Source organism: Trachurus trachurus (assembly GCF_905171665.1).
Source record: "Trachurus trachurus genome assembly, chromosome: 21".
In the NCBI taxonomy this organism is placed as follows: domain Eukaryota; kingdom Metazoa; phylum Chordata; class Actinopteri; order Carangiformes; family Carangidae; genus Trachurus; species Trachurus trachurus.
The window spans coordinates 9,710,559-9,730,559 of record NC_139899.1 but is presented as its reverse complement, the minus strand read 5'-3'; the positions used below and the strand labels follow the sequence as shown (position 1 = coordinate 9,730,559).

At 40.7% G+C, this 20,001-nt stretch overlaps 1 protein-coding gene across 4 annotated transcripts in view; it reads right to left on the bottom strand.

Moving 5' to 3' along the window:
- LOC311004609 (partitioning defective 3 homolog B-like) overlaps positions 1–20,001 on the bottom strand; it is a 199,565-nt gene that overhangs the window by 118,037 nt on the left and 61,527 nt on the right. For all 4 annotated transcript variants that reach the window (XM_083996723.1, XM_083996724.1, XM_083996726.1 and 1 more), the window contains exons 7-12: positions 18,138–18,221; positions 17,086–17,211; positions 13,309–13,558; positions 12,334–12,442; positions 10,752–10,891; positions 10,442–10,570 (exon numbers count right to left, since the gene is read on the bottom strand). In XM_083996723.1, coding sequence (XP_083852849.1) covers positions 10,442–10,570; positions 10,752–10,891; positions 12,334–12,442; positions 13,309–13,558; positions 17,086–17,211; positions 18,138–18,221 — 838 coding nt within the window. The remainder of the gene's footprint in view (positions 1–10,441; positions 10,571–10,751; positions 10,892–12,333; positions 12,443–13,308; positions 13,559–17,085; positions 17,212–18,137; positions 18,222–20,001) is intronic.

Genomic DNA, 20,001 nt, shown 5'->3' with positions numbered 1-20,001 from the left:
ATATACAACTCCACAGAGAGAGGGAGAGGTGTGGAGATTAATAAAAATGATAATCCAAATAGAGGACAAGACTTTTTTTTTTGGCAAGGCCACAATGGCAAGGCCTGCACTGTGATCACAAACGTCTGTGACTGACTGCACCGATGATCAGCTGAAGAACATGTGGCCTTTTCACATGGGCTCTTTCACAAAGAGAGACAGAGACAAAGAGTTAACATTATTTGGACATTTACAGCCTGCAGTGTTGCCAGCTCTGTGCAGCGCCATTCTTTGACTGGACCACAACATAAGAGTGGGGTTTTCATTTCCCTGAACTACCTCAATAGGGCTTCAATTCTACTCTCCTGTGTTTGACATAGTGGTTGACTAAAAGCCTTGTAGCTTCAGGGTGGACAGAAAGCCTTAATTTATTAGCAGGGCTTTTATTTCTCCTCTGCTCTGAGCATATTTTCTTATTTCTGGTTGCTTGTGCTTCTACTGGCTATATGCTATTCAGATCTACAGCAGTTACCAATGAGATCTTCCGTTATTTTGTCTTATGATTAGTTGATCGTCGATGGATGACCAGTGTTTATGTCTAGGAGTTGGAAATTGTTTTCTTTAGGAAGTGATAGACTTCAGTTACAGATTTCAAAATCATTGATAATAACAACAAGTCTGTGATGGTGTTGAATGAAGGGATGCTGCACTGCATATTCTGATGTTGACAGTCCACTGTAATTAAACGAGTGTGGCTCTGGTGCCGTCACTGTGCCATCTCCTCTGTAGCTGTACATAAAGGTCAGCGCGTGCAGAGGAAGCCAGTCCACGGGGTTGGTGAAATCCACAGCAGATGTTGGCAGCACAGGGCTTGTTCTCTGAAGCTACGAGTGTTCATTGGCCGACATGTTGTAATATGGGTCCGTGGTGCGGACTGTTCATGTGCCAAAGACCCCTCCACATGAAAACCAAATTGCCTCTTGTCAACAGTTTCAGGACTATAGCTGTTGTCTGTACCACATTCAGAGGTGATCTTTTGTTGTATGTTTGACTGGTTTATAATATAATTTGATGAAATGTGTCTATAACTAGGAAGTGGGCGTTGGAGCGCAAACAGGTACAGGTTTGTGGATCCCTCTACTTTGCATTACAAATATCTTTTTGGGATTACAGAGAAAATGTTTTAATGATGTTTTAATAATGTTCAGATTTTCTATCAAATTTCAATTAGCTTTGTTTTTTTTCCCCAACTAACATGGCCATGTCAGGCCATTGACATACAGTACTTTAAATTCATTAATTTTGACCCTGAGGAGATGCAGATTGTTTGACATTTTCAACCCCATTATCAAGCTTTTTTTTTTTTTTTTTTTAAAGGCCATAAAATATAATTGATTATTATTTCCCTCTGGGATCAAACAACAAAGATACAACATGTTAATGTTAATTACTGCTTCAGAGGTGTATGCAAATTATGTTACTTTTCGACAGTTTCTCTGTTTTCATTCTTGGTGATAAATTAACTAAATTAAAAATAATTAACAGACATGACAATGGTATCTAACATCACATCTACAGTACCTCTTGGTAAAACAGAAAAAAGCTTATTTCCCAAAATGTCAATCATTTAAAATTCTAAATTGATTTTAGGAGTTTTATAGATGAATAATATTTGTCAAACTGTTGCTACTACTCTAAACAAAGCAAAGGTTTTATGTGTAAGAGCAACATTTTGCTGTGACTGACACCACCCATGCCAAGTCAAGTGTTTTGAACCCACCATTGATATGTCTGAGCATGTGTGACATGATAGGATAATAAAGGAGCTGATACACCTCCAATAAACAGCAGAGAGATGTGAGAGAGAGAGAGAGAGAGAGAGAGAGAGAGAGAGAGAGAGAGAGAGAGAGAGAGAGAGAGAGAGAGAGAGAGAGAGAGAGAGAGATGATACCCTTCTCAGCTGCTCTCCACTGGGATGATGGCATCTCCTGCAGAGACACCAAGCTGCCAGGGAGTTAGTGCGTGTGTGTGCATACACAGGTCTCTGAGGGTGTAACAGATGGGGGATCTACTGTAGTGATTCTGTGAGGTCACATAAGTGACGATATCATTGAGATGTAACACACACACACACACGCACACACTGACAGACTCAAAGAGGTGCACAGACACACACACACACACACACACACACACACACGGTGACTGCAACAGTGACGGATGACGAATAATGGAAATGAAGAAACTGTTCAATAAAGTTGTTTTGTTTTGAATGTGCTCTGTCACCGGCTGCCAACTGTTTACTGATTTGTCAGAGTGTGTGAGAGGAGCATCTGGCACGAAGGGGAATGTTTCCTGTTGTGGAAAAAAAGAGAAAAGGGAGAAAAAAAAAGGACAAACAGACGACTGTCTTATAACTCATCATGTACCGGGTGCCAAAACCAGAGCTACACAAACACTCTGGTGGAATCACACACAAACCTTTCAGTCAGTAAAAATTGCCTAAGTGCATTTGTGAATGGTTTGTATTCAGATACTCAACAAAAGAGATGTATCATTTAACATTTATGCTCTATGTTTGAGGTGAGGTAGATGGTAAAGATTACACAGTAAGAAATCATACTACACTCTACTCGGGCCTGCTTCCATCACATTAATTCTAGTATCCATAATATAAATAATAATGAATCAATAATGATGATCCATCATTATACTGTATTTTACAATTTTCTTACTATTGAATGTTAGTGTGTATGTTGGCGTCAAAGCTCTGGTCACCTCAGCAGGTAGATGTATAGGCCTACTTGTGGTGCATCAACTGTATAAAAGGACAAAGGAAAGAAAAACTAATAAAAAAACAGCTTTTAGCCCGCAATGTTTGTGTGCGAGTATGTGTCTTTGTGTATAGAGGTGGTGTAATGTCTTTGTTCTACAGCGAGCACACACTTTAGCTGACAACACCAGATGGTGGGCTAAAAATGAGACAACGGAAGAGGGGGAGGAGATGATAGACAAGATCCTTCCATCATTTCATCATCATCCTTCTTCTGTTTCCTCTCCGTAAACATGGCGTGAACCTTCATATCAAGTCATTAACAAAACTGCAGTCGTGTCGCTGTTTGACTTCTCTTCAAAAAGTGGTACAAAAGGAACAGTGTTGTGCATATTGTATTGTATGAATCGACAATCTTAAAAATATTACGGAATTCTTAAGAGATGACGACCGCTCGCAGGCATGAACATCCCTACATTATCAGAACAAGATTTTCAAATGACAAGTAAGAGAAGTAAGTTAGTAAAAGCCAATGGAGGTGCTGTCCTTAGCAAAGACAATAACAAGGACTTTGAATGGTGGCAAAATAATGGGATGAAAAATATACAGTATATTTATGTTTGTAACTAGTCAACGTTGTTGTGACACGGCAAAATGCACTGAAGTTTTTGTCTTCATTTTGCGAGTTTTGGCTCAGTCATCACATAAAAGTCATCAGGCTGGCCAATCTTTCTCGAAAGAAAATAACAGATTTCATAGAGCAGGGAAGTGAGTAACGGTTTACACTGTAAACAGACCTCCACTGCTTGGTTTGATGCTAAATGTGAGGAAACTTGCAATTCAGAGACTGAGCATTTCCCCCATGGGCATTAAGTTTATATTTACAAGTGTGGGTGAAGATCTGATTAAAAAAAAAAGTTTAATATAAAATCCAGAACTGTCTGTACATGGCTGTCTTCTGCAGCAGCAGGAGGTCTGCAACAGAATTGGCAGAGCTTGTGTGGAAGCTTTGTGTGAATAATATGAAACAGACATCGCAAAACCTGGAAAAGATTCTAGCTAGTGAGGTGTGAGAAGACTACGAGGCTTATGCTTGATGTTGAGGTGTGAAAATACAAACATGGTGGCAAACTCTTTGCCTCTATGCACTTCCTCATTTGAATAGACTGTATCCACACTGTCAACCAAAGAAAGTGTGTCCTGCAAAAAAAGGAAAGCAGCAACAGTTTATGTATTTTATGAAATTTAAGGACAGTAATGAACATTTTAAAGACTTTTTTTTTAACAAAATCAACATAAGGGCTTAATTCAAATATGACATTTCTCTGATCTGCCACATTGCATAGAAAACAACACTATCTCTGCCTTATATGAGAGAAGACAATCCTTATCCATCACAACCAAGATAACAACAACAAAGCAGCAAAGCTGTTTAGGCCAAGAGAGAGCTATTGTAGCACAAACTAAGGGGATTTTGCAACTTTAAAAAAAGCCATGCAAGAACTAGCATGAAAAGTCATTGCATATCTGTAAAGGGCGTAAATATTTGGAATAATCTTGACTATGAATTACAAATGTATTTTTATTGACAACTATAGGGCTATATCATGACACATTGGAGAACTGCGAAGGCAATCTTGTCTGTTCTTAGTCTTTTCTTTTGTTTTGCAAATATGAGCCATAATATTAATTCTGTCCGATTTTTGTTTTGTTTTGTTTGCTTTTTTGCTCTTTATCTTCATCATGTAATTGCATTTGCTTTTTATCTTCATCTTCATCTTGATGTACAAAGGGTAGGCACAATAAGCCATGGCTCCAGCCATTCAGTTGTTTTTAATCGACCAAATAAACTCAAACACGCATGTCGTCATACAGTATATACCTATCTTTGTCCAACAGGTCAACTGGCCTCTCTTGATAAGCTGAAGAAAAGTAATCAACGCTGAAGAAGCTGAAGTAAAGTAACAAATGAAAGAAAAAAAGGTTGATGGAAGGAGAGAGACGTGGAAAATGTTACGAGGCCGTTGTTTTTAGAATATTCAGCTGCAGGTGGATGATTTCCACTGTTCTGAAACCCCTCCTTCCATGTACACTTAATGGGTCACACTGCAACACATTTTTTAATTACAGTAAGTAGTGTGTTGATGGCTCCACTATTCAGAGCTGCAATTGCACTTGTTCTGAAAACTGTTGTGACTGTTGAACAATCACCACTGCGTGTTAGACAGAGGTGAATTCTGCTGGGGCGTACTGTCTGTCAGGAGCAGAGGGTGAGGACAAGATGCTCAGCGAGGCAGACGCAGATAAATTTGCCAACTGAGAGACAATAAATAGAAGTAGAATTACCGCCTACTGTAGCGGTTACGCCTTCGCTAGCTGAGTTGAAGGAAATATAGACACAAACTCCCTTTCTTGAGTCAGACAGTTGAATTATGTTTATTGAGGTTTCTTTTGCTGAACATTATGATGTCATAGTGAAGATGGCCTTTGACCATTTGGACATAAAATGTGATCACTTAATTTGTGTTAGATGTCAAAATGTTACATTTTTCTTGTGTTTGCTGTTAAAGGGTTGCGGCAAAAAACTTGTCTTGTGAGGTCACAGTGACCTTTGACCTTTGGCCAATTCTTATGAGTTCATACATGTACTTGGGTCCAAGTGAAGGTTTGGGCCTGATGTAATGAAAAATCCTCTGGGGGTTCCAAATATATCACATTTACAGGAATGTGAGGTCATTGTGACCTTGGGTCCTTGACCTTTGTCAACCAGGTCATCTTTGAGTCAGAGTGAACGTTTGTACCGGATTAGAGGACGCTCCCTTGAGGCGTTGCTGAGATAAAGGGGCAGTCAGACAGACAACCAGAGCACATCCAGCCCTGACTGTCGCCAGTGTGAAGACATAAAAAATGTTGATCTCCGCCTCTCTGTCACACATACACACTGAAGTCACTCCAGAAATGTGTCTTCTTTTATCACAAAACACTGAGGTCAGAACAGATTCCTGGTTCATCTTCCTGTTTGCACATCGCCATTTCCCTCAGTCTACATCGTTCCAAACATCCCTCAAAGCAACCACACTCATCATCTACTAACAATGGTGTTTTCAAGCCAAGCTAAACTCGCCAGTTAGAAACTGCAGCCCGCCCATGTAATTAATCAGTGTTCATTATCACTGTGTGACTCATTTATTGAGTTGAGTATTAACTGGAACTCCCGTCTTCCATTAAAACCATTGTTCTGTGTTTGCTGTAGTATATATTTCTTTTATCTTATTTTCTTTATGTAAAACTTTAATTTCTTGTTAATGAGGAAGAATAAAGCCTGAGAAACTGACTAAAATCACAAGAAGAACCAAAGTTTTAGACCCCTGTGCATTTAAAATGACTAATGTCTTCAACATATAACAACAGAGAAAAGTCTTTGAGGTTGATGTAAGCACTGAGCATGCAGAGGCTCGGAACATGAAGAGAAACTGATTAACAACTTTACAAAATGTACAACAGTGCCCGCGCGCACCCACACACACGCAATTACACACAAACACCAGCAGTGTCCTTGAATCAAAATATACAGAGAGAACACAGACTAATACATTTCCTATGGGAGACGTTTTGGTGCATTGCTTTGATGCAGAAGAACAATACTCAGGCAGTTCTTTTCTTGCTTTGAATAAGTGCGAGTGAGCGAGCATGTCTTTGGGAAAAAAAGAAGAAAACCCCCCTCGAAAAGTTCAGTTTCCTGACAGGGTGAGTGATGCTTTGGTCAACTTTCCACCAGGTTAAGTTTTGTGGCAACTGATTCAATGTTAACCAGCTGCAGTAAAGCTGGCAGAAGATCACATCCACAAAATACTGTCTGGCTTAAATGAATACACTAAAGGTGTATGGGGCTCATAAGGTTGATACAATTAAAGTGCCCTTCCGCATTCATGTAAATCTATCGGGCGAAGCCCGGGCACTACTGTTATTGTGTGGATTTTTTCCTAGTCTTCTTTCTTCATCTTCCGGCCGACTTTCGGTTCGCTACTAGTCCTGCAACTCTTCGAGTTGCAGGCCAAATTATATATCAAAACGTGTGTCTTGATCGGGATCGGTGTGCTATTACTTTTCTCAACAGTGTACGAATTTTTCGCGACGTAAGTCGCGAAAAACTACGCAAAATTTTGCCTTGAAGTCAATGGGACGGGCGGGAAAAAAAGAGCGAAAAAGACCAATCATTGGAGTTTAACAAACGTCTACTGCTCAGGCATACTTTCACCTAGAGACTCCATTTAAACTTTAAACAGTAGACACAAGTCTTGTGTATTGGCGTATTACTCCACGTTTTGATAGGTCATATAGTTTTTGATCAATCCCTGTTCAATGACCATGATCATTTTTGGAGAAATTATGAGATTATAATGGGTGTGTATTGGACGGAATGTTCGTGTCAGAGTGCGTGACATCATCGGTTAGAGTGGGAGAGATGCCAGAAAAACTCCAGATTTTTTCTCTTTCCAAACTCGGCCCGGCCACAATTTACACTCTACACACATAATTTTTTCAGAATTTGTAAGACAAACTTGTTATCTCTCTTATCATCTGCTCAAAATATCAGAGAGACTTACAGAATTTAAACTCTGAGCCTCTAAGTGCGGCCACGTCTGTCTCTGCTCCTCATTGAGTCCAATACAAATATTTTCTGAGAGAAGCAGAACGGCCTGATGTTTTAAAACTGCCAGCGTCGCCAAAATATTTACTGTAGAAACACCAAATCGTACCAACATTTTCAGTAAGTCCTTAGAGCAACGTTGATCTGTGTTTTGTTCTGATAGGAGTTACCGTTTTGTCAGGCTAAGCCTAATTGTGAGACCGGTGCAGAGGCAGAAAATGGCTCTTTTTCTCCATGTTTCTGTCTGTCTCAGCCTGCGGGGGCCCCTATCGCCGTGGTAACCTCTTTGATCCTCAGGCCAGAGCTTGTTAACTTCATAAACAATCCACCTGGCGCTCGTTTAAATGTTTATAAACAGAGACACAGCTAAATCAGACTGACACAGGATGCAGCTACTAACTAACTATGTGTCAAGTCAGTCACACACACACACACACACAGACTCTAGAGCCAGCTTCATGTGATTACAGTCACACACACACACACACAAACACACACACACCTTCATGTGATTAAAACACAGTTAACGTGCAACAGAATTTAAACTTAAACCATGATTTAATCTGGTTTTAAAGTTAAACCTTGTTGGTGTCAAATGCGTCAAATGCCTCTCGTGGGAGCAGCTGATAGAGTCCCCCCCAGCTGAAAGCAGCCCACCCCACCAGCCAGAGGGTCCAGGACCATAGGGACTGCAGTGGAGGAAGGCTGCCTTAACACCCTGCACAATGGCACCCAGTACACAGAAGTTAGACAGGACCAGTCAGCCCATCACCTGGTCCGTTCAACAAATCAGTTTATGCTACTGTGATTTATGTAGCCTAGTTAAATACTACAGTAATCATCATAGTGTATTGGCAGGAAAGACCATTTAAATCTGTATCAAATATCGATTAATGAATTAATCGATAATTTGCATGTTGGTCTTGGTTAAGTACCACCTTGAAAAAAAAAACAATGTTTTGTTGCTTAAGCTATTCAGTCATTCAATGGTATACTAAAATCCATGTGAAAAAAATGCTTTTTGTGTGTTTTATGTTTGGGGACTACGGATGAAATTTAGCAACAGTGCTAAGTCCGGTGTACTCAGTGTCCTTCCATATGCATTGTCCTGTCTAAATAAACACATGAATAATAATAATAATAATACTCATTTAAATTAGATGGTATTTTGAGACAGTGTTTTGTAATGTTTTGCAAAAGTTGCCAATTGCATGTGTGTGGACTAGATGGCCACACCTGCACCACTTGTGAACAGGTCAGTTTAAATGGAGGCACACTCCAGTCAGGTTATTTGGGGTCAAAGCAAAGGGAAAAGGAAAAAAAAAAAAAAAGGTCACAGTAGATACGGGATTTTAGCATGATTTCAAAAGCTAACCAACTGTGAAATGTTAAGGAAGACATGGTGGCTTCATGCAAATGTCCCTGTGGTAACACTTTTGCACTTCAGTAAGGATCTGATTCCCCATGTGGGTCCTGATGTGGGATTACAGCTGCCGAAATGCTCCCAAAGAGTAACCTGTCACTCTGTATCAAGTCTGTTATTCCAAAGATTACAACAACAATCCACATGAGAGCTAGAAAATATCATGACTCACTCCTACTGGGAATTTGCTACCAAGGAAGCTTTAAGGCATTGTTTGCTGTGTAACAGCATGTTGTAATAGAAGAAGAAGGAGCATCGCTGTAGTGGAGAGGTTCTGAGGAGACATGTGTGACAGGATGCTGAGTGAAGGTATTCAGCAACACTTGTAAAACTCAATAACACATATAATGTGAGACCAAGTCAAGTGCCATGGAGTTCAGACATGCGCTCATGGACAATCTCTGACTAGATACAACACTCCTAAATGATCCTAAGTGTTAGCACATGTACACACTCCTGCACATTGCTCCTCTTCCTGTCTGCAGAAACAGAATTTCCTATGGGGCTCAGGGTCACATGCATGTGCGTGTCTTTGTGTGTGTGTGTGTGTGTGTGTGTGTGTGTGTGTCAAACTTTCTGGCAGCTGTTGAGGAAACATCAGTCGATAAGAGCGGACAGAGACACAGAGGGAAAAGAGACACAAAAGGCAGCATAAGAGGAGAATAAGATACAGTGAGATGTGGAAAACATGAACCAAAGACGTGAGTGATGGGTGGAGAGCAGACAAAAGCAAATTTGGGCCGAATGAAAGATGGTGGATCCCCCTTTTTTTATCAGAGTGTGGATGTGTGCAACTCAGAATTGTAGGAACAATGAAGAAATCACCAACAGCTGAAAAGGGAGTGAAGAAGAGACAGAAAATGAAGGCTGAAGAGCTTCAACTATACGACAGGTGGAAAAGTGAAGGAAGAAGAAGGAATCGAATGAAAACTACAGTCTGTGAACCTGCAGTATCTGGAAATATAAAGACATTTAGAAAAAAGAAAAGTCATGCGTTCATAGTTGGGAAAAATCCAAGTGCTTTAATTAACACCAGAGCATGCACAGAAATTGATCATGCAGTCAGAATAAAGGAAAAAGCACAGGAAAATAGAACAAGGATGAGTAAAAGAAGAGTTTATTCATAAAAAAAACAGTGTTGGAAATCAGCAGAAACATGTGGGAGGGGAAGACCAGCACACAGGATCACCACTTGCAACAGCTTTACAATGTCCTCATTTGAGTCAATCAGAATGGAGAAGTACTGCATTATATGATCACTTGGTATGTTTAAAGCAAAAATATTAATGCACAGGCAATTTGTATCATCTCTGAGATATTTCCAGTAAAGCCCTTATTGAGATCTGAGGTCAGTGTCTATAAACAGAAGCCTTCCTATAGGCTGCTGAGTTGTGCATCATCCAGGCAAGCCTGTTGATTGGACCAAAAAGTTACAAAATTAGACAGGAGTTGAAATATGAGAATGAAAACCGATGGTGTAGTTTAATGGCTACCTGGATACTGTGGATAACTGAATAAGAAAGCATTTCCCTTATTCCTGACCTCTGAGGCACCACGCTGCAACCAGGAAGTCTTGGCCACCACTTGACACTACAGCTCTGTGATTGGCTCTTACCATCTCTCTGGGCAGGAACATGTCTTCTTGTCGTAGGACCACTAGGCACACACTCTCCCCCTGCCGCGTGCTGCGCAGCATACACACCAGCTCCTCTTGGCCCACGCCTGTGATATCCACGCCGTTCACCTGCACGCACACACATCAACCAAATCAAAAAAATCACCACATTAGTCTCCTCCGCTCTCTATTTTGAATTGATCTTCTGTTGCCATGGCACAAATCTTTTGTAATGTAATAACTTGCACAACGCCGGATTAGAGTGAAGATGATAATGAGCTGAGTGGAGGAACAGTCAGCTGCTATGTACCTCTAGTATGCGGTCTCCAGACTGCAGGCGTCCATCTTTGACAGCAGCTCCACGTGGCAGGATGTTCTTCACTAGAATGGGACCAGGGCCGTGGACTGAAGAGTCTCTGGTTACCACGGTGAAGCCCAGACCTTCGGAGCCTAGACACGGATATACAAACACACAAAGAAATGTGAATCGAGACATGAGGTAAAATGTGCGAGCGTGAATAACACTCCTGGGCCAATGTCAACACACAAAATATCCTGTATAGCTGTTTACTCCCTGCTTCTATATTTGTCTTCAAAAGGGTTTGATAGAAAAAAAATACATCCATCCTCGCGGGCACACACACACACCCTGAACTATTCCTGAAAACTTCAACACAGTGTTGTTGACTCAGCTTCCTGACTACATTCTCGAATTGTGATCATTTAAAGCCTTACGAGACTTTGTGTGTGTCTGTGTGTCTGTGTGTGTGTGTGTGTGTGTGTGTGTGTGTGTGTGTGTGTGTGTGTGTGTGTGTGTGTGTGTGTGTGTGCTGTTTTAAACCCTTTAGCTATAGCTGCTGCTACACTATCTGCAGGTGTGAGGGTTTTAGAAATGGGTTCAGGTGCAGGGCAGAGAGGAGGAAAAGAAAATGAGGGAGCAACAAGGAGGAAAAAGGTAAAAGAGAAATGAGTGTAACACAGTGGAAATGTTCTGCAGAGAGAAGTGGTGAAGATTGAAATAGTAATCAGTGAAAAACAGGTGCACATACACAAGAAACCACTCATACACATGCACACGTGTACAAAAAAGGGGGCCACACGCAGACGGAGAGACTGGTTGTGTTTTATGGACCTCATTTAGTCCGGTCTCTTTAGCAGAGCCAAGTCAGCAGTTTGGTCCAGTATGAATTCATATCAGCAGAAATGAACAGATCAATAAAGACTTAATAGACCCTGAAGAGAGGGAATCAGGAAGATGGAGAGAGGGAGGGTGAGAGGAGGGAGCGTGAGCCGGAGAGCAGAGAAAGGAAGATTGATAAAAATAAAAAAAAAACAAGCACAATGCTGGGCGAACAGGAAGACACACAAAGCGGGTCAATTATCTACATTCAGAAAATGACAGAATCAAAGTGAGAGAAAAAAAATGAGCAAAGTGGAACAAATAGAGATAAAAAAGAACACACTCCACAAACTTTTTTTTTTTTTTATTTCTAACTGAATCTCTCAAAGCAAAGTGATGATCTGAAAAACGCACACACACTCCAAGATAAAAGTTCTTGTACACCTCAAAGTCTCAACGACAGGTGCATAGGATCAAAAGGTAAAAGCATCAGACACTGTCCATCACTTGTACTCTGAGTCTTGAGTGTTGAAACTGAACCAGTTATTCCTCAAAATCTGTACAGGCTTTATACATACAACAAGCCAGCAGCAGTGAAGTAAGGGTGTATGTGTATGTGTATGTGTGAGTGCTGGTGGTGAAAACTAATATAGAGATATATGCAACTTCTCAGAACAAAACAATTCTCTTACCAATTTAATTAGTAACGATTACTGGCAATGCTCATGGAAAACATCAGTAGAAAGAAGGCGGACTCTCACAGGCTCCTCACCTTTCTTTAAGTCGATCCTCAGCCTCCGTCCTCCTCTCTTATTGGCCACCATGCTGGAGAGGGCAGGACTTTTCCTGAGGAGGGGGCTCTCACTCATCCCTTTTGGGCTCTGGGTGGAGAAAGTACAACGTCCAAATTAACTAAAATGAATATAATAATATAAGGCTTCGAGAGGACGTCCACAGCAGCTTAACTATTCAAATGAGCCATTTGGATTTTTCAGTTTGTCGCATTGTACTTGTATCATTTCTAATGACTGGACTGCTCTGTGAACTGTGAAATTATTTCTTCATAAAAACATTTAAAAAAACAGAGTGAGGGGATATTTGTTAAAGCAGACTAATGGCCCGTCACACAAAAGTGACCACATATGTCAGTCACTGTAAATGTCATCCACTTATTAAACACAGATTGTATGTGGAAATCATGTAAACAAATAAAGTATCATACAAAGTTCATCAAACACTGCTCCAACATCTGTATTACAAAATCACATATAGGCACTTTTAAATGAAACAATTCATAACATGAGATGATATTCATCTGTTGCCAAGTAACTGTCGCCTCCGCGCCAGCTGTTTCTCAAATGTCACCTATGTCACCATGGTGATGCTGACGCCACTTTCACATCCGTTTAAATAAGAAACACTTTGTGCTTCTGGCAGAGAGACAGGAAGAAATGAACGATGACATACACTGGCTTGGTTCAGAAGTCGGAAATCATGCTCAAAATAAAAACACATTTCATGAACACCTGCAGGGTGTTTGATGAGGTATGTAGGTAGAAAGTGGTGCAGACAGTAGTTTATTAGGAGGCTACTTTCTTATTGTTACAAATAAATGTGAAAGTGACTTCCTCATTAAAACCGCTGACTTCATCCAACCATCCTATACTATTTATGCAGTAAAGTTCACAAGCCATAATGTTTCTGAGTGATCCTAGATAAGGTGTGCCCTTTAAGCCGAGCTACTCACACTGACGCTGGGTTCCATAGTGGCAGCATCCTCCGCCAGTCGTGCAGCTGGATTCTCAGAGGGCTTAAACACAGGTTTGGCTTTGACAGGTGGAGGTGTGTCTTTGGTTTTGGCAATTCGGGGGCTGCTGTCAGGACCGGCAAACAGCTGACCAATCAGACTCTTCTCGTATCGTTCTCTGTTGAAGGAAGGAACTACGTCCAAGCGCACTACTGAGGAACGCATTGCCTGACGAAACACCTCCTGGGCTCTGGAAGGGAAAAAGTTTGGTTCAACAAGTGTTGTAGTTTTAGGTGAAGTATGAGCCATTCATACTCATTTACCACTAGAACTAACTTTTGCCATTAGTCTTAATTACACAGGGTGCATAGTTATCAATCTCTGACATGCAAAGTCATTATCAAAAGATATATACCTCAATTAGGAGAAACATAATAATTAAAGATAGCAGTAGAAATTTGATTACAAATGACAAATTAAACAAGTTCCAGTTAATTGCTAATGATCTTAAATGGGCTGTTCGATTTTTTAAAAAGGGTAATAAGATGTTACATATTTTAGGCTCCTATATCGTAACTAAACAGATTTTAAGTGATTTGTCATTTCTAAGACAGATTAGTACAACCAACTTCTTTTTTCAGATTTTCCAACAGTTTTTTTTTTTTATTAAATTAATTAACCGATTTTCTTGGTCCTCTGCATCCAACTTGTGCTCTTTTTTTATTTCAAGACTTCAGTATGTGTTTAAGATAAGAATTACATGACTAAGCAAATCATGAAGGTGACTACATTGAAGCTGCTTATTTGTCTGATGTAATAAACATACAGTATTTGTAATGTTTATTTGATGTGTTTTTGATGCAGTGTAAACAGTATACACTTTCTAAATCTGACAATCTGAAGTAAAATCAAATCAATTATTCTGACTTATTATTATTATTAAAACACAAAGGTGGTCCACTGCTTCTGCGAATCCACTAAATTATTTTAACCAATCAAAATAAAACACATATCACGCTTAGATGTTTATCATTGTTAATTTAGTGAATGTATTATTATTTTATCTAAGCTGCAATGTATTGCAATGTACATCATTAATCTAAAATTAAAACGTTTCAATGTCTAGTTCACCAAAGCCAGTGGTTCTGTCTTCTCCCTTTTAATCTTCACTGAGTCCAGGCCTAGACAGCACAGAGGATGCTACACAGAACCCTGACACCTGCGCAGCAGGCCATTATAATCTTGTGATCTATAAAAAAGATGATTTTGCCAACAATTAGTTTCTATCAGATTATGCTAAGTAAGTTAACAGGAGCATTGTGTCAGAGGCGGTTGGTACGGCCCATCATTCACCTCAGATAACCGACAGAGAAAATCCAGTTTATTTAAATTTTATTGGATTACTCTCCTATTGTTTCCTGCCTAGATTATTATTACATGTAATGATCATAATATATCCGTAACTAGAGACTATGTTTAGAAAGGTGTGTGAGATGGATACTGTATATTCATTTTAATAGATTGGATATGTTATAAGAGTACATAATATCTGATAATAATAATCTAAAGATCAGCAGAGCAAATCAAGTGAGCTTTAAGTATATGTGCTGTACATTTACACAGAGCTGATTTTACTTCATATCTGTGTGCATATTATTATATGTATTGCACATGTAGTCACTGAGCGTTAGACTGACCAATTTCTGTGTGCAGTATAAGACAAATGCACTGATCACATGTGCCAGCCTACACCAACTACTGAGCCACCCACTGATATTTTCATGTGTTGAAATCTGAGAAGCAACTTCTGTGAATGACGCTCCGAGTGAGAATGATTTCTAAAGCAGCGTGAATGTGTGTTCGGGGATGGGTGGTCATCTCTTCTTCATTCTCCTCAGACAGGATTTGCATATTGAAACCGTTAAATGCATTAAGCATTCTAAGCGAGTGCTTGTGTCACACCTTGCTGAATGACACTTGAAATGATTTGCATTGTATTAAGACCACAATACGGTACAATGAAACTAGATGTGAAGGCTGTGTGAGTCGATGTGTGCTTTGGGACCATTGAGAACAGATGATATCATTGTTATTCCTGATTGGACGACGTGTGCACTGTGCAGCCACATTTGTGTTAAAAAAAAAAGAGGAGATATTATAATCAAGCAGGTTTCCTCAATGCAGCTGCCAAGCTAGGACAATGGCTGTGTGTGCGTGTGTGTGTGTGTGTGTGTGTGTGTGTGTGTGTGTGTGTGTGTGTGTGTGTGTGTGTGTGTGTGTGTGTGTGTGTGTGTGTGTGCGTGCCTGCTTGTGTGTGTGTGTGTGTGTGTTGACGTAGAACTTGCAGGGATCAGTGGACTATCAGTGGCCTACTTACACATATTTCACTGGACCACCAAGCTGTATATCTCAATACACCTGCCATGACAGAACAATACTGGCAAGAGTGTGTGTATGTGTGTCTGTGTGTGTGTGTCATAATGAAACCTTTCAATGTTAAGAAACACACTACACTAGATTTAAGACTTCTTTTTTTTCATGGTTAATGGAGTTTGTTCACAAACGTAGGATGCGTGTCTGTTTGTGTTTTGGACTGAATACCTGCCGGTGAAAAACTGTGTGTGTGCGTGTGCGTGTGCGAACTGCTGTTTGTGTGAGAGTGAATATACACCTGTTTTTGAACAATAGGCACAAACCCCTCCAGTGATAATCCCTTTACCTACAGTTCAGCATAAAATACCTCACATATAATCTTATTACCACAGTGAACACTGGACAAGGACCGTTGTGTGGACGACATAGACATTGTAATGTGTGATAATCATTGTAACATCCACACCGGTCCTTGTAATCTGTGCCAGTCTTTTGTCATTTTAATTCTCTGTAATCATGTTACACTCTCACAACACCCTTGTATTAATGTACTTTGTTTCAGCTACTTTGGAGCTACAGTGGCAAACTCAACTGAGAAACATCTGGTCTCAGATGAATCTTGAACAAATCTTGCCTTACAGGAACGAGATGGAACGTGAAGACACACCGAGGCTACTGTAGCTCTAACAAGCAGACACACACACATTCACGCAATGCACGCAAAAACACACACATGCACAGAGATGATTTTGAAAGCAATGCTCTCAAAACATCTGCCAAGTGTCTTTTCTGCCGTTCTCTGTGATGCCAGGAATGTGATATACAAGCCCTCTGACAATAGAAAGGTAAACAAGAGACAGAGGGACAGACAGCGGTGAGGAAGAGACAGGCCAGACCTGACTTTCCTCCAAGAGGAGTCTCGTTTCTCTCTCTCTCTCTCTTTTCTTTTGCCTTCACATTAGGTGAAGTATGTATCTGCAACTTTAATGTAACTTAATGTGGTACAAATCTACATCCAATATTTAAGACCCAAATGTAATCTACTTTAATGATTTATTTTCCTCCATATCAGAGTAGATGTCAGGTGTCTCATTTCACTGTAATTGATGTGGGGTGAAGGAGATCATCTCTGTTAAAATATTGAAACATGAGCAAAATAACTGAACTTCTAACATGGGACATGGGACTTTCTTTTGTTTGTGTGACTTCATAATTTAGGTGAATCCTTTCAATAAACTGACTCCTTGTACATCCCTCCATTAGCCCAAAATCATGGACTGACTAAATGGGAAATGATTCATTCCCTGGATCTCATTGCATTTGAATACATCTGTGTTTCTCCCATTTCTATTTCTCAAAAGAGAGAATTCAAGTTATACTCAGCCGAGACAGTGTTGCACTTACTGGCTGAATGTCTTGTCTATGAGGTCAGTGTTGTTGATCTTGACAATGCACTCGTCCTCTTGAAACAAGCCCTCCTTCCTTGAGCGGCTCTCTTCCTCCACTCCACGGATGTAAAGGCCGAGAGACCTAAAAATTTGCAAAGAGAGAGAGAGAGAGAGAGGGAGGTTACAGCTGCATAAAGTATTTGATTCTTTTTTTTTTTAACAGAATCTTATAAATCTATACAAACACAAGGGCATGCTTGAACTTGTGGTGATTTCTACCTGCACTTGTATGATACACCATAAAGACATAAAAAGACAAGCAGATGGACAGGTGAAAGGTTCATACATTTGCAGACAGTAAGATGGTTGGATGGACAGAAAAAAACAATCCCAGCATCCTCAGTCCATCACTTCTACTGTTTCCTTACCATACCACCAAAAAGCAGCAACGTTGACAGTGACACACAAAAGGTTTAAGCTCCAACAGGATGAAAGTAGGTTAAAAGGTGAAAGAGATTATGGTAAATGGAGGAGAGAGATAGAGGCGGTTCAGGAAAGACGGAGGAGAGGACGGAGAAAATCGTAACAAGAGAGGAAAAAGAGTACAGACAGAGAGAGAGAGAGGGGTGAACTTGAGGAAGAGACTGGTAGGGTCAGGTGAGTCATGAGAACAGGCATAAAAACCCATCCTGCTTTCCTTTAGGAAATCCCCCTTCCACTGTCTGACTGTCACACACCCAAATAAAAGCCCTGCATAGCTGTGCAATTTTTATTCCCTTTCTTCCTTTTTCCATTGTGTGTGTATGTGTGTGTGTGTGTGTGCGTGTGTGCGTGTGAGTGTGATCGCCGATGCAGTGCAAGGGCCAAGAATTCCTTTCAAGTACAGAACAGGATTACGAGGATATAACTCTGGGACACACTGTAGCTGGTAAACAGAGGAGTCTTTCTGAGGTGATAGGGCAGAATGAGGACTTACACACAGTACAGTACACAGGTATGTGTTGTTTTTGTGTGCATAAACCTGTGCGACTGACTATATTGTATTTCTGTACTGTGTAAGCTACTCACCGTCCACTGAGTGATGAGCAGTAGGGAACGACGTGAATTCCCAGGGGGCTGTCCTCTCCCAGGATCTCCACTATTCTGGTCAAGCTAAACACACACACACACACACACACACACACACACACACACACACCACAGACAGTGAGGAAAAACAACATGTTCTATTAGTTTACTCACATACATCACAGGTAGACATTCTGTCACAAATAACAACTTTGGCCTTGCAAATAAATAAACCTAACCAATACTGGACATAATGTATGGATACAGTATAGATATCTGTGTATTTGAAAGTTTTTCTCCATTAAATAGTTTTACAATCACCCAATAAATATTATACTAAATTGCAACATCAACAAAAGCTGACTGGAGTCAGGACTTATAAAAATCAGGAGTTTAGCTATTAAACTAAGACTTCTTTTGTTGAATCACAAAGCAAGGATAGTAAAAAAACAAAACAAAAACAAAAACAACAGGTGATCTGCATAAATCTCCTGTAAATGGACATGATTTAGTGTTGCAGTGACCAAGCCAAGATGATTCCAAATGAAAATGAATCCTACTCATCGTTTACCTTTCAGGATAAGTGTCAGGGTTGCAGAGTCATGCAACTTCTATGAGTTTTCGCAAGACAGCGAGCTTAAAACACTGAAGACTACAAAATGGTTTCAAACCAGGTAAACACTCCTTCTGGAGACCAGACTGAGCTGTGGGACGACCTCAGCGCGCCACTCATACCAGACATGCTAAGAACACGTCTGAGCTGAAGCACCTCCGCAGGAAGAGAAGGGCTCAGATTTGCTTCTGAGTAGCGTGTATGTCTGATACTGTAAGCAGCTGCTGCCAAAGAATGTTCAGCCAGTTATTAAAGACAAGGGTTCACTTCCTGTTTCCACCTGCACAGTGAATGCTTAAAGGAGACATATCATGCCCCTTTTTCACAAATTAAAGGTCTTAAAGAAATATCTGTGACATGCCTCGGTCAAAATACCCCAAGGATCAAACATCACAGCTCTCTTTGCATCGGTCAAAACAGCCCTGTTCAGAACGGCTGGTTTCAGTGCCTGTCCCTTTAAATGCAAATGAACCACTGCTCACCCTGCCCCACCCCCTCTACCCCTACCGGTACTCACAGGTAGAGGTGGCATTATGCAAATTCGAAAAACTAATGACATCATTGTATGTCAACTGAGGAAACAGCTCGTAAAACCGCATTGATTTCGATCTAGGGAGCCTGCAAAACACAGATTTTTGGGGCAATTCTCACATTTTCGGGGGCCAGAAGGCAAGACAAACACCCAAATACATGTTAAAGAGCCTTCAAAAGGTGAAATTTCTAGGGCTGCCCCCAAATAGTCGACCAAGCACTGGTCGACCAAAAAATCATTAGCCGACCAAAATTTCATTGGTCGATTGGTCGCAGGAAAAAAACAAAAACATTTGGAGCCGTGTCTTGTCAAAATTAAGCCAACATCAATGACTGAACTGTATATGAAAGGTTATGGGGCTTTTATTTTGAAGGGCCAGATACAGGAAGTCGTGACGTGACACTTTTTTTTTTTTTTTTTTACATGGCACGGCAGTCTCTCTCGTATCACCGCTGTCACCATTAGCGGGTGCTGTCTGAGCCCCGGTCCCGTCCCACAGCGCTCACCGGCGGTCAGTCTCAGTGTCACGGAGCGGATCCATGATAGTCCCCGCTGCAGTCAGAGACCCGCACCCATAGACATATGTCTATGCCCGCACCGCTCCACGCCGCGGACCCCCACCCCCGCACCCCCGTCACAGCCTGAGCTCAGTAACTTTTTACCCTCCTCATCTACTGTGTTTATTGGTGATAAACGGGCATTCTGCCGGTAATAACGGT